This window comes from Peromyscus leucopus, chromosome 15, assembly GCF_004664715.2.
Source record: "Peromyscus leucopus breed LL Stock chromosome 15, UCI_PerLeu_2.1, whole genome shotgun sequence".
Lineage (NCBI taxonomy): Eukaryota > Metazoa > Chordata > Mammalia > Rodentia > Cricetidae > Peromyscus > Peromyscus leucopus.
In genome coordinates, this window is record NC_051076.1 from 53152027 (window position 1) to 53166592 (window position 14566).

Here is a 14566-nt window from a genome sequence, read left to right on the forward strand (position 1 = left end):
GAACCTGGATTTTTTTAATGAAGAGTCGTGATGCCGGTGGACACTGCAGATAGCGACAGAAATGGAGGGTGGCGATCTGGGGCTGTAGAGAAGGTGTTCTCTCTGCCTCCCTCCTCAGCCTGTGGCCCCTCGGTGTGACTGGGTAACACCAGCGTGCCTCGTAGGTTGAGTTCTCCGCCACTCGCTTCTCTCTGCTCCTCTGTGCGCCATTTCATCCTGGCTCCAAAGGTGGCCGTGTAGGCTGGGGGGGAGGGGGGAGGTGAAGCAGGGATGCTCCAGGCATTGGCAGGAAGATAGGTGAGTGGGCTGGAGGAAGGGGCCCAAAGCACGATCCCAGAGTGCCATCCGGCAAGGCAACCTGTAAGGACAGAGTGGAGACGCTATCAAATAGATCCTAGTGATGTGTGCTGTTGAGGCGCCACTGATGGACACACACGTCCCCCACAGTCCCTGGGGCTTCTCCCTTGTACCACCCATGAGACTCCTCAGCTGCTCCGCCCACAACCTGAGTTCCCTCCCTCTACACCCTTCCCAAGCTCCTTGGCTCTAGCCTACCCTGTCATCTTCCAGGACTGGTTTGGTCCCACAGCTGACCTTTGCACCCTCAGCCCTTCCCCTTCATTTGTGAACCCTCTCCTATCACTAGCTGAAATCTGCTCTGGGGAGAAAGCCTGGCCTGCCCTGGGAGGCCTGTGGACTTGTCTATTACACCTCCTTTCTGTGCTCTCACGGCAAGGCTTTTATGGCCCAATTCCACCTCTTTGTTCCTCCAACTATTTCTCTAGAGGGGGGTTTAGCTTCTCTGAACTGGTGTCCTCCCTGGCAACAGTGATTGGGGTGCTTCTTTGAGGGTATACAAGTAAAGGATGTCATCAAATCGCGTATCAAAGACCTGAGATTCTTGGAGAGTTAGAGCTGAAGGGACCTCGGGAATCATCTAACCTTGTATTCTCAGACTCTGGCTTGACTCAGGATTTCTAGGGTCCCCCAGACCCACAGTGTCCAGTTCAACCATGTGCAACTAGGAACAGATGGAGGCTGTCAGTCCCAGGACCACCGATCTGGTACAAGCCCCAGTTTTATAGGTGAGGGGACCTGATACAGACACGTGTTTGAAGGGACTAGATAGAGTAGGCCTGCGCTCAAGAGAGCTGACTCCCAAGAGTTCTCCTGCATGAAGCCTTGGCCTCTCATCTCTTACTTATCCCGAGTGCCCTAGGGACTCCGAGGGACTTCAAAGACAAACACCCCTAGGCACCTCTACTGTGAGGTCGGGGACTTGGCAGCGTCGAACATCTTCTTGCGGCCTTCCATGCCAGACATGGCCTCCACATTCTTCCTCCAGTCTCCCACCTCTACTGGCCGCTCCTGTGGGCAGTTCGCAAACACGTCAGAAACTCACCAGGCTGGAGGGGCAACAAAGGCCCCCTGAGCTCAAGAGTCATCAGGTGGAAGAAAATCCACCTCTTCTTGGGACAGGAAATCCTGATGCTCCTGCCCAGCATTTGCTGGAAGATGCCTTAGCCGGACAGGGACCCGGGCTAGGCTGAGGCTCCACAGAGAGCATGAGGCTGTGTGGGTGAGAGGTTCTAGGTGACTGTGGCGGGGTCACAGAGCTGGTTTTCAGTGTATCACAGGCCAGCCTCGCCTCCAAGACCCCACAACACCTTCCTGGGTGACATACTGCAGCTCAGGGTCACCTCCTCCAAGGAGCGTCCCCTGATTCGTTTGACCTGTTTCCATTTTTGTCAGCAGACTGCCGAGCCTGTTTATCTTTATCAGGCTTCCTAGACCAGAGATTGCTCTCTCAACGCTTGAGAACACAGTCCTGTCAGCTCTGGGCCTAGCCTGTGAGTCCAGCACACTTGAAGGTGTTGTTTGCTAGCCAACTCAGTTCTCCAACGAGTTCTATACACTCAGGTTCCTACAGCCGCAACAAGAAGCCGTGGTGACTGGGGCAGTGGTCACCCTCTCATTGACACTGGGAGCAAGGTTTTTACTTTATTCCTCCGTCAGCCTTTCCCCTGCCCAGTCTTCCCCTCAGACCGGAAGCAGCCTGTCATCCCTCCTCTGACACTGACCTCGTAGGGGGTTCTAGAGCATTCTGGAGCACAGACTGACTAGAGCGCCTCTGTAGGCAGGAGGAGGAAGTGTCTGAGGAGAGTGGCCCTCACCTTCTCTGTGTCTTCTTTCTTCACAGACTTGAGGTTGGCCCGTAGGTCCATGGACACCTTGTGCTTGGAGCCCAGCAAGGCTCGGAGCATGGCGTCAGCCGAGACACGGACCCGGCGCAGGGGTGGACGCTTGAACTTCCCACGGAGGTCCAGCACCTTCAGCTTCAGGTCCTTGATCTGTAGGAGGGAAGGAGCAAGGCTCTGGGGAGGGGACGCTAGACCCGGACCTCTCTTCCTGGGGATCCAACTCCTGGGCTTCCAGCTAGAGCCAACCCCCAAGTCTCCCAGGCTCCAGGCTAGACACTCTGAAGCGCTCAGAACCACCTATCTATCCTTTTCCAAACAGTCACCACGAACTTTTGCAGATTAAGCCCAGTCGTTAACCTCCCCCGCTCCCCTTCACCAAGGCTCAAATAAATGAAAAGCCATTCAGCCATCATTCACATTTGGAAGCCTTGTGTGGAGTGTGAGCTGCTTTCTTCTGTCCCTCCATCCTTGCTGTGCTCCTCAGGCCCTGCCCAGGGGACCTGCAAAGCAGCTGAACCTAGAAAAACCTAAATCCTACACCCTAGGAATCCCAGGGTGTGGTCTAAGAGGGAGTTCTCTGGAGCTTAATGACATCACACAGCAGCATCCCGGCAAGTGGAGATGGGTAGGGAAGTGCCTGCTCACCATGGGTGAATGCTCAGAAGCAGCCCGCCTGCACAGGAAGTCCCGCCTTCCCCCATTCTTCTCTACTGGCTGGCCCTGATGCTCGCACACCCCACCCTGAAGGAGCACCGAGTATCGAGTACAGGAGTAGGAATCAGAGAGTGGGGTACCGACTGGGACCCCCATTTTGTGACTCTCGAGCCAAGCAAGTTCTTAGCCTTTGTGGGTCTCGGTGTCCTCATTTGTCAGGGTCGGGTAATAGTCCCCATGTCACCCACAGGCATGTAGGGAGGATCAAAGGTTGCAACACACATGAAAGCCCTTCACAGCTGTAAGATATCATTACCGGACAACTGATTACTTGTGTGGGTGAGCGCAGACAGGCACTTCTGAGGAGCTCACATGGCAGATGGGGAGGAAGTCTCTTCTCTTCCTGTGTGACTATCCTTCCCACCCATCTGCCGGCCTGTGGTGCCAGCGTGGAAAACTAAAGCTTCATGCTGAGAGGCTGCCTCCAAGGCCCCACAGAAAAAGGTGGTCCATCTGATGCCCACCCTACTCACCCCGCACAGGCCCAGCCTCCTCCTCGCCCTCCCTAGGCTTACCTCCCTGGTGTTGTGGAGGCATTTGGCCTCAATATCATAGCGCTCCTCATCCACGACCTCCACCTTGGCATGTAGCTCTCGGCACAAGTCCTGAGGGAGCAGAGTGATGGCGTGAGAGTGGAGGAGCGGGGAGGGGCCGCCAGCTCCAGCCTCCCTTTTCTGTCTCCACACTCAGTGTGCTTGGTGGCTATGGCCCCCTGTAACCCAACAGGAGCTGCTGAGACTCCTTCAGAGGAACACCTCAGAGCATACGCCTTGGCTCTCCTTTCTGCTCTGTGTGTGCTTTCTTTTCCTAGCTTTTTTTTTTAATGGTAACTTTTTTTTTTTTTGGATCATGTCAATATGTAGCCCCGGCTGGCCTGAAAACACACCCCCTCTCCCCAGACAGGGTCTCAGTATGTTGCTCTGTCCTGGCTCTCTCTGTAGACCAGGCTGACCTTGAATTCACAGATCTGCCTGCCTCTGCCTCTGAGTGCTGGGATTAAAAGTGAGCACCACCACACTCTTGATTTTCTTTTTCTTTTCTTCCTTTCTTTCTTTTTTTCTTCCTTCCTTTCCTCTTTATTTCAACTTTTGATATTTTTTCCTCTTGATTTTGATTTTTGATTTTTTTGTTGTTGTATTTCTTTTATTAGAGAGAGAAATAACATGAAGTTGAGTGGCCTGGGAGGTAAGAAGAATCTGGGAAGAGCTGGGGAAAGGGAAATGTGATCAAAATACAGTGTATACAAATGTTTTAATAAAAAAGCTTTAGTTCACAATCCTCCAGCCTCTCTCTCCTGAGCACTGCAAACACACCTCTACACCAGGCTCATAGCTGTTTTCTTCAAAAATAGTTTTCTTACCATAAAAGTAACATAAGTTAATAGTAGAAAATTTGACAACTACATGTTAAACAAAAATAATAAATTAAAATAGCCACTGCCATGGGAGATACATGGAAGTATTTGCATCTAGCCTATTCTCTTCAGTCACTGGCGTTAAAGCAACTCCTAACTAATTAAAAACAGTAAAGACTCATCTCTAAACAGAGGGGCAACTCTTTGGAGGAATGGGCCTGCCTAAATCCTGCCCATCCCCCAGGCCAGACCATTGCACCAACTGACGGGAAGCCAGTCCCAGTAAGTTCATTCTCCCCTCTGGGACCCCCCTCTCAAGTCTATAAAATGCGGGTATCACATTGGCATGGGTGGGCACCTTGCAGGTTACAGAGCTGTGTTACTTCAAGACCCACAGAGGGTCCTTCCCAGCTGGCCAGGCTTACCTGCAGGGCGCTGAGGGACAGGCCTCGGGTCTGCAGTGTGGGGATGCGCTCCGCGAGGTACCGCACCTTCTCAGCCTCTCGTTCCTCATGTTCCTGCTCCCAGCACTCCTTGGCCTTGGCTAGCATCAGGCTCTGGAAAGGACAAAGCCGCTGAGCCAAGGCTGGTTCCTCATATTCCCTAGCCAGCATCATCAAGTGAGGGGAAAAAGCCTCTGGACTCGGCAGGTCTGAGGCCATCATGGCTCAGTGCCGGCCATGTGTGCTGTAGCTGCCAGCCGTGCGTAAGTCACACCGAGTGGCGTTCCTGAGCCCCGGAGCTGGCTTACCCACACAGTCTCCCTCTTCCCTCCTTGTTAGTCCTTTTGTCCCACAGAGCTCCAAAGAGAGAAACATCAAAACGAACCATGTCCCTTCCTCTCCCTCCACCTAGGAATCCCTCCCCAGGAGGAGCAGGATACAAGTCACTGGTCACCAGTCAGCTCTGGCAATGGCCAGGCTTCTTCCCTTACCCTTGCTTGGTCACCTCCTTCCCCTCCCTGCCCTCCACACCCCTTCAAGCCTGCATGGCTGCCCCTCCATCTCCCATGGGACCAGCCTCACCTTCAGCATGAGTTTGCGGGAGGCAGTGATCTTGGATTTCCTCTGAGGATGAGAAGGAGAGACCAGCGGTAAGGTAAAGGCTATAAAACTGGAATTCTGGTCCAGACCAGCACAGGACCAGCTGTGGTGCTTCATCATTACCCAGAATCCTCTGCTCACTTTAGGGCTTTTCAAGCTCGTCGTAGGGACTGAACCAGTCAAGTTCAGAGAAGGCTGCAGGCAGCTTCCTTGAAGCCCCACCTTCCAGCCCCCACTCTGCGGCTGGCAGAATTCTGCAGGAGTCTGCAAGCATGCCTCCTTACAGGTACCTCCTCATCTGCAGAGGGGCATGTTGACAGTTGTACTCAGTTCACAACGCCACCAAGATAAAATGAGGGCACAGATAATCAACCTTTGTGAAAAGCCTAAAACGGGCGTACGTTTTAGCGCTCCAGGTGATAATGAAGCTGTATTTTGATGTTCTTTCCTGCCAGAGACATATGCTACATGTTTCCTAAATAAGTGAAGCATGTCTATGTGGACATCGAAATGCTTTATAAGTCACCGTCACCCACATAAATTTCTACGATATGAAAACACTGCTGTCTTCTAATCAAAATGAGCAGACAAATTATGTTTGTTTGTTTTGTTTGTTTGTTTGTTTGTTTGTTGAGACAGGGTTTCTCTGTGTAACTCTGGCTGCCCTAGAACTCAATCTATAGACCAGGCTGGCCTCGAATTCAGAGATCCACCTGCCTCTGCCTCCCGAGTGCTGGGATAAAAGGCGTGAGCCACCAACCGCAGGGCTGCAGGCAAATTCTTGATGACTAGATAGGTATGTTTTACTAGCTCTTTGTAAGTTCCCTCCAGGGGCAGGTATGGCGGGTCATGTGTGTAATCTCAGCACTCTGGGGGCTGAGGCAGGAGGCTCACATGTTGTGGGCCACCATGGAAGAACGTGGGCCACATGGAAGAACTTGTTGAAAAGAATTTGTAAAGTCCCAGCCCTGTGGCAGTGGCCCCCAGTGTGGTGAAGGTGACAGAACCACCTCCCTGCTAACTAATGGGACGATGAGGACAGGAGCCCTGTGCCCCTCCTGGGTTTCTCCTTGCTGCTCCCATGGAGTACTGGCCTGTTTCAGGCATGATCCACCCTGAGAGAGCACAGCTGTGGTTTGTCCCCGCAGCATGTCGGGCAGAAGTGATGAGGTTTTGTGGGCGTGGCTGGGAGAGGCAATGGATGAGCTTTGGCACACTGAGCACACAGCTTCTGATCTGCTCACAGTGGCTTATCTTTTCGTCTTTGGAAGCCCACACTCCAGGTAATGAGAGAAACGGCCGGTTGCTGTGGCCATTACAGGCCCTGGTTCACCCACCCAGACACACCGTGGGGAATGACCTTTCACAGTCCTATTTCCCAACCACTCAGGAAGTATATGGCCTCTTCTGCTAACCAACAGTCTCTGGGGACCCACTTTGGAGGAGCCTCAGCAAAACTCAAGTTCATAGGTCAGTGGGAAATAGTATATTTGCTTCTCCTGAGACTATCCAGGCCAGGTGTTCCCTCAGTCAGTGACGATACCTCTCTGCTTGAGTCAGCACATCGCCTTTCCTTCCGTCCCCACCCTCGGGCCATATTCAGGCTGCGTCTCAGCAGCCTGAAGAAATCTGGACCACAGGGTGTCCAGAACCAGGGTGACCACAGTCCTGAGGGGAACCTAAGGCCACAGCTTCGCTCCTTCCTCAATGTCCAGTCATAGCCTTCACCTTGCAGATGTGGCTTCGCACAGCATCAGTTTTTCAATAGGCAGAATGATGCCCCATGGATGCAGGAGCTTTGAGAGAGCGAGGGGGCACTTTCACTCAGCAAGGTACAAAGTCACGCCCCGACCTGTGGTCCCAGTCACATGAATGTCTGTGAGGGGCACTGTGCCCTGGACCATCGACTCCCTTCACTCGTAGTTTCTCGTCATCTGAGAGTTTTCCCAGCCACGGACACCCCCATTCCTACCTTAGCTTTGACCCAATCTCTGACTTCTCAAGCCCACCCCACCTGCATCAGTCTGAAGAACTAAGAAACCCTGAGATCACTCACCTCACTTTAGGCATCCGTCGTAGGCAGGACCGGAGGGAAGAGCAGAGCATAGAGTGAGTTGGAACAAAACACATGACCTGAGCAGCCACAGAACCAAGCAGATTTGCTTGGAGAGGAGGGCACAGGTGGTGATGACATGTCTGAATGACATCAGCCATAGGGCAGGGGGACCACTTCAGCGTTTCAGAACATAAGAGTATGAAAACCCAACAACCTTCTAGGCTACTGGACTTGCTTTCTGGGAGATGTTGGTCATTCATAGTTGTAGGGGATCAAGTGGGAGGCCACGTAAGCTTTGATAGAAGGCCACAGTTAAAGCAAAAACTTCTATCCCTGGGCCTGCATCGATCTGCCATGCCCACATGATGTGGTAGTTTAGTGTGTCCAGTTCATCGATCAGCACTGACTAGCCATCTCTGAAGCACAGGCCAAACGCGTCCTCCAGGGTGACCTGGGAGTGAGCTCTGCTGGGCTTAGAGAACTGGACACCTCAGGGAAGCAGTGAGTGCGGACCAGGCACTAAGGTCCATCCCTATCTCCGGAGCTGCTGCTGGGAGTAGCTTGGGGAGGGGTGGGTGAACCAGGCTGTCCACAACTGTCAGGCTGAAGTCTGTGGTGAAGGGAGACATGCCTCCCGGGAGCCCTGCATGGGGATAACTTACACTTCCGGCATGATGGTTATCAAGGCGGCACCTAGGGATACAGAGGAGTCATTAGTGGAAAAGATGTGCCTTCGGCTGTGAACCCCTAGTAGGGGTGGGGAGTCAGATGGCAGGAAGTAGTCAACATGCCAGATTCCACAGGACACCTCATCTGACGAAACAGAAGACACGGACAAAATCCTCCTATGACCTGCAAAACCTAACACACTTCCATACGGCTATTTCCAGAAAAATACCGTTGACTGTGCTGCAAGACAGAATGGAATCTGTAGACAGTGTGTTTGGAAAGTAAAGAACGGGACTTGATCGAGAGAGACTCGAACACGCAGCTGAATTCAGACCTCACCTGTGGATTAGGACTCAGGGGAGGTGCAGGAGAAGCAGGACAGAACGGAAGCTGACGTGAAGCTGGCAGCCAGGTACCTTTTGGCCCAGCTCCAGAGGTGCCGTTCAATAGGTGCCTAGCAGCCCTGGGTAGGTGGCAAGAAGCCCTGCATAGAGGTTAAGGCAGGAGATAAAAAAAAAAAAAATTCTAGTGTGTCTTCACTCTTTCTTGGCCAGTTATCCTCTCTGCAGAACTGGAGCTTAGATAAGTGTTGTGCTTCTTTCTTTTTTCTTTCTTTTTTTTTTTTTTTTTTTTTTTTTTTGGTTTTTCAAGACAGGGTTTCTCTGTGTAGCTTTGCGCCTGTCCTGGAACTCGCTCTGTAGTCCAGGATGGCCTGGAACTCACAGAGATCTGCCTGCCTCTGCCTCCCGAGTGCTGGGATTAAAGGCGTGTGCACCACTGCCACCAGCCAAGTGTTGTGCTTCTTAATATTTAGCCCTTGGACCTTTTATTCAAACCAGATTTCACTAGGAAGCAAATCAAGTTCAGTAACTAAGGCATAATGGCATAGGAGTCCGGCATCCTCTGAGAAGGCACAGCCATGGAGCCGTCCGAGGCCGTTGACAGGCCGTCTCTGGGCCCAGGCCACACTGGGGCTCTGAAGGTTGCAAAACCTACCAGCCTGATTCACGCTCTTGTCTGGGCCCTGACATAGAGCATCCTGGAGTAGGCAGACGGACAGTAGAGGAAATGACGGGGAGGAAGCCCAGGGAAGCGGGAGCCGCCAGGCTGGGGACAAATGTGGAGGGTGGGTCAGGCGGCCTGAGACAGTGAAGAGTGGGCAGAATGGCGTTTAGAGAGAGGGCAGGCGTGGAATTCAAAGCCCATGTTTATATTTGGTTCGTGAACCTAGTTTGGAGCACTACAGGACCCTTGCAAGGGCCCCCCAATGATGTTTTTCTATAGCCACCCTTCTTGTGCCCATAAAGAACGCGCTCCCCAAGCCCAGTAACCATGCTTGGCCCCCCTCTCGTGAATCTCAGCCTGTTAGGGAGCTTTCCACCTATGCTTCTGTCGTGGGGAGAGTGAGGCTAGGTGGGAGGTGACCCCGGAGTCTCAGCTGTCCCTGTGGGGTGCAGGGGAAGAGGTGTGGGAACCATCCATGCATTCCCAACATGCTTAGCTGAAATTAGATCCCATGCCCAGCTGCTGGTCAAGGGCTCTGCTCTCCTGAAGACCCTGGGAAGTCCAAAAAGAAACCCTGGCTGACAAAGATCCACCCCACCCACGTCCGTCGGGCCTCTGGGAATGCAAGTCGTAGCCGAGTAGGTCTCACATCTGTCTCCCCAGGATGTGCTTCGCCCTGGTGGGCAGTCAGCCATGTCTGTCCTTCCTCAATCCCTCAGAAAGCCTGCTGTCGCCAGGGTGGGGCCCACAGCTGGGGCCCAGCCTGGGCCTCCCGCCAAGCTCCAGGCAGTCCCCAACTGCCTCTCTGACAAACGCCAGGCCCAGGGGTCTCCCATCAAGCACGAGGCCCTGATCTGCGCTTTGACACCCACCAGACAGGACCCCTTGACAGGCTCTGTGGGAGACAAGCAGGGACCTGATTAGAAGCCAGGATGTAGATAGCAGGGAGACTGGAGGGCTGAATTCCATCTGTACTACAAGTGGAAGACCAGGAGATAACAGAAAAGGCAGAACTGGAGGGAAGGGAACAGACTCTGGGGCCTGACTCAAGGCTCACCTTCCGGGCCCTGAGGCCCCTAGAGTGGAAAAGCTGTCGGCTTTCCACGCCAAGCCTGAGTGTGTGTGAGTGTGTAGACCTGGGTGAGAGACAGCGTAGAGAAAGGAACTGGCCTCTTGACACACCTAACAGGAACACGAACATCTAACTGGAGTCAAGCTCTGCCGTTGCTCTCCACCCCTGACCTTGGGTCTTAGTTCAAGGGCATCCCCACACTCCTGAGCCGGGTGTTAACAAGCTGGATTCCCAAGCTCGTGGCCAGGAAGTCCAGTGTTAGAATTTCTTTGGGTCTGTGACCTCCAAACTTGGGGTAGGGGCTGCCTTTAGCACATCCCCCCAATCCTCCCAACATCACAGTGTGGCGACTCTCCCAGCTTATGTGCTCACAGGCTTTTGTGCCCTCAGCCCAAATGCTGTTGGCACCTGCCTCCCCCACAAGAGGACACCAACAACTCCTTCTACAACTCAGAGCCAGAAGCAGAGGAGAGAACTGGCCGTCTGTCTTTACCTGCCCGTGTTCTGTGCAGCTGAGACGGGCAAAGAGAGCTAAGAGCGCCTGTCAGAGACAAAGGACAAAGAAATAAGATGGTCTCCTTGGCCAACAGGGCCTCTGGACCTGCCCCCTGAGAGTCCTGCATGCCAGCCATCTATCTCCTCGTCCTGCCACTGCAGGTGCTGGTCACTATCACTCTTCCCCAGGCACCCCCTAAATGCAGACCCACTGCCGTGACGCCCTGATCCCCGCCGCCACCCCTCCCACGGGGAGCACGGTCCTTCATGCCTCTGGCTGCAGTCCCTCGTGAGAGCATAGTCCATTAGGCTCTGCCTCGGGCTCCTGAGGAGCATGCTGGGCACTTCTGTCCCTCCAGGTTTCGCCTCCCACAGCATCTTACAGGAGAGGTGCCATTTTATGGGACAAAGGGCTAGGAGTATTAGAGAGTATTCTACCGACAAACCTGCTTACCCAAACAAGAAACATCCTCCATCTCCCAAACCTTATTTCCCCTTTAAACAAAATCCCAGCTCTCTCCCCAGGCTTGCCCAGGCCCACAGTCAGGGAGGGCTGTAGACACTTACCTAGTTTAGTCCTCGTGGAGCCGGGCTGGCCTGAGCCTCAGCACAGACTGCAGAGTGTGGGGGCAGAGCTGAGGGCAGGCTATGAAACCTGTGGCCTCCGGCAACTGGCCAGTAAAAATAGAACAGCCACTGTCCCTCCGGCTGCCCCTCCTTCCCACCCCCTCCCACCATACACACCTCGCAGGGTGGATACGTGCTGCAGTGTATACCACAGGGCACACAGGCTTGGAGAGCAGTGTGCATGCATCGGGAGCACACACAGCCTCAGCACTCCGCTGGGGGAAGGCAGACAGTAAAAGGCCAGAGCAGATGTGGAGCTGCCCAGAGATGAGAACAGGAAGAGGGATGAAGGAGATCTGGGCATTGGGAGGCCTTAGGAACCATGAAAGACTGGGGAGTGGCAGACTGACATTTTCTCTCTTGCCAGGACCTGTGAACATGCAGTCCCAGCCCATGCTCCAAAAACCTCCAAAAGCCCAAGACCTAATTGTTGGTGACTCTGGAGCCAGTGAAAGATAAGAGGCTCCCTGCAGGATTTGGGGGGCATGTTTCTGGGGCCCAGCTGAGCCACAGTGGCAGCAGGGCCACCTTTATGCTCTTGGAAGCCTGAGGATCTGCAGACATTCTATAGGCTTCTTCAGGTGGGCTTTAAGGAGTCCCCATTTCCCAGGTTCCAAAAAGCACCCCACATTCCATTTCTTGAACCCAAGGAGACTAACAGTCTTTTCCCTGCTTAATCTTCATGTCGATCAGAGGCTAACTGACCCCAGGAGCCTGGGACCACAGGGCTGCACCTGTTTACCAAGTATTTTTAGGACTGTTGATGAACACATAATACCCACCCTATAGTCAGAGAAAGACAATGCCTGCTATGTTAATCCTGTGGCTATTATAGTCAGTCATCTTGTGGGCCAAGATCCCAGGCGAGGCAGGACAGGCAGAGAATTGACCCCTGTGGGAGGTCAGAAGCAGGCTCAGGGAGGGAGGGAGTTGGTGGGCAAGGGTGAGCTAAGGCAGGGCATTCCCAGTGCCCACCAAGAAGAAATAACCTGCGCTGAGGATGCTAATATTCTGCCCAGCAGAGATGACTCCAAGCCTGTTCTAACAGGGCATGTTTGGGAAGCCTCTTGCTGGATGGCTGCCAGGGAGAAAGGGCAGGGTCTGAGAAGCTGTGGGGCATGGGCATAGGATTCCAAGTAGAGAGGCTGGAGTAGAAAACAGACAGGTGTCAATCATAAAGAACAGCTGCAGCAGAGGAATCTAGGAGCTTTGGAGAAGGGTCCACTGGGGCTTATTGCCTTGCATTTTTGTGAATCTCTTTTTTTTACATTTGGAGTGCGTGCGTGCATGTGTGTGTGTTGTGTGTGTCTTGCATACATGTGTGTTACAGAGGTGTACTGGTAAATGTGGAGGCCAGAAGCCAACCTAGGGTACTATTCGTTGAGAAACGCCTGCTGTATTTTTTTTGAGATGTCTCTCACTGGGACCTGGGGTCCATTGATTCAACTAGGCTGCCTGGCCAGAGAACTCCAGAGACCAGCCTGTGTCTTCCTCCCCACTGCTGGGGTGACGTGCCCAGCTTCTGATGTCCGCGCTAAGGGTCAAACTCAGTGCACAGCAAGCTCTCTCCAGCACCCACGATAAATTTCTTCTAAGACCTCACACCGAAAATGAGTTGTGTGCATGAATTACCTTGCTTTTTGAAAAGGAAAGCAAAGATATGACAAAATACAAAATGGAAGCACAAATGAAGACCCAAACAACTGGAAAGTTAGGTGACTATGTGCTCACGGCATGTCACTGTCAATGTAGACCACCCAGGAGGGCGTCCTCTGCTCTGGAAATACAAAGCCATGTGCAGGGTCTTGGGAAAAGCAGGGCCTGGAGCCCTTGTGCTGATTCCCAGTGTTCTACCTCTGTTTGCGTTCCCTCCACCCCATGTGGCTCCCAGCATCTAGCTCTCTCCCTCAGGTCCACCCCAACTCATGATTCCAACTTTGGCTTTGCACTCTGCCCCAATTCTGGCTTTGCACTCGGGCCCGCAGACTTCTCTAGGGTCTGTCTCCTGATGGAACTCAGAAGCAGCCTTCAAAACGAAGTCTGGTGTGCCCTGTAGTCCTTGCGCATGCTCCAATTTTTCTGAGCAGGAAAGTAGGTGCAGAGACCTCCAGAGCCCACCCACAGGTAGGCCCTGTGATACCCAGCAGGAGTCTTTCTCTGTCTAGCTAAGGGTCTATCTATCCCTGAGTGTTGCTGCTCTGCTATACCAATTGCTGTCCTTACCAAGTGTACCCGCTGTTACTTTTCTCCTGACCGGTCCCCTAGCTTACAGTAAAGGTCACCATCCTTTCTGCTGACCTCTGTCCAGGAACAAGTCCCCCGCTTCCCATGCTGCCTCTACAGGGGCGGCTATCCCAGAGCCCTCAGGCTGTGTCTGGCCTCTCCTCAGACATGGAGCCAGAAGCAGCACTCATAGCTCTCCAGAGTCCCCAGGCAGAACTTCCTGGGGCACGTGGATAAGGGTCCCACAAACACGCCCATCTCCGAATGGCAACGTAAATATGATGCTTTAGATGGCAAAGGGACATGGCAGATGTGGTGAAGGATGGGAGGCTTTCCTGAGTTACCACAGGGCCTCTTCTCAGGCTGAGGCATGAGGCTCAGTCAGGGTTGGCATGAAATGTGGTAAATGAAACACAGGTCAAGGAAGCGAGATGCAACACACTGTCCTCCAAGGCAGAGGAAGTGAGTGCCAGCCAAGGATCACAGGTGGCTTCCGGGACTGAGAAGAGGAAAGGAAAAGCCTCCCTTGGCCTCCAGAAGGAAGCAGGCCTGCAATCACCCCATTTCCCAGCCTCGGGAGCCTGGTTTTTGGACATTGGCCCTTCAGGACAATAAGAAAACGCGTGTTGTTTTTTAATGGTTAAGCTTGTGGTGGCTCATGATAGCAACAATAAGAACTTAACGGGCTCTCTCCAGTGACTTGCAGGGCCCCAAGCTTCATGGTCAGGTACCCTTGGGGCCAGCCAGAAAAGCAGTGGGCTCGGCAAGGTCAGTGAGAAGAGCTATGGTAGGCAGAGTGTACCCAAAGCAAGGCAGTCTTAAGGCAGACTCTGACACTTTCCTGGTGAAAAACACAGCCCCCTTGGGCTTGCCCTTCCTGAAAGCGTGCTTTTCTCCTGCTGGGGGCATGACAGGAGGTCAGTGGAGGAAGACTACAGTCCAGGAGACCATGGAGAGGAGAGACCATGTGGCGAGCGGTTCTGATCTACCACACGGTCCCTCTGTCACAGATGCTTCCCTAATTTCAGCACTAGTCTAACTAACTAACTCCACTTCCGTACTTCCGTCTAATCCAAACACACCCCATTTTTGTCCTTGGCTCTGCTG

General features: G+C 53.2%; 1 protein-coding gene across 3 annotated transcripts; it reads right to left on the minus strand.

Annotated features, from left to right (window-relative positions):
- On the minus strand, window positions 1-11280 carry Tnni1 (troponin I1, slow skeletal type). Of its 3 annotated transcripts, none has more exons than XM_037211378.1 (10): window positions 11177-11280; window positions 8377-8521; window positions 8031-8061; window positions 7369-7372; window positions 5295-5336; window positions 4695-4826; window positions 3431-3520; window positions 2175-2351; window positions 1259-1368; window positions 1-358 (listed from the first exon to the last, which is right to left on the minus strand). In XM_037211378.1, exons 3-9 carry the CDS (start codon window positions 8039-8041, stop codon window positions 1261-1263), a joined length of 564 nt encoding a protein of 187 aa, XP_037067273.1. In that variant the 5' UTR covers window positions 8042-8061; window positions 8377-8521; window positions 11177-11280; the 3' UTR covers window positions 1-358; window positions 1259-1260. The 3 variants fall into 3 exon arrangements, with proteins under 3 accessions (XP_037067273.1, XP_037067274.1, XP_028732325.1); XM_037211379.1 differs by lacking the exon at window positions 8377-8521 and adding an exon at window positions 10608-10655 and having other exon boundaries at window positions 11177-11275; XM_028876492.2 differs by lacking the exon at window positions 8377-8521 and having other exon boundaries at window positions 11177-11278.
- Between the last annotated feature and the right edge of the window lie 3286 nt (window positions 11281-14566).

What these genes read in the sequence shown, in the direction of transcription:
- Tnni1 (XM_037211378.1), bottom strand. An exon ending in CCCGCAAACTCATGCTGAAG is followed by an intron (nt 4,827 to 5,294) that starts GTGAGGCTGGTC and finishes TGTCCTTTCCAG; the next exon opens with AGCCTGATGCTAGCCAAGGC. An exon ending in AGAAAGAAGACACAGAGAAG is followed by an intron (nt 1,369 to 2,174) that starts GTGAGGGCCACT and finishes AACTGCCCACAG; the next exon opens with GAGCGGCCAGTAGAGGTGGG.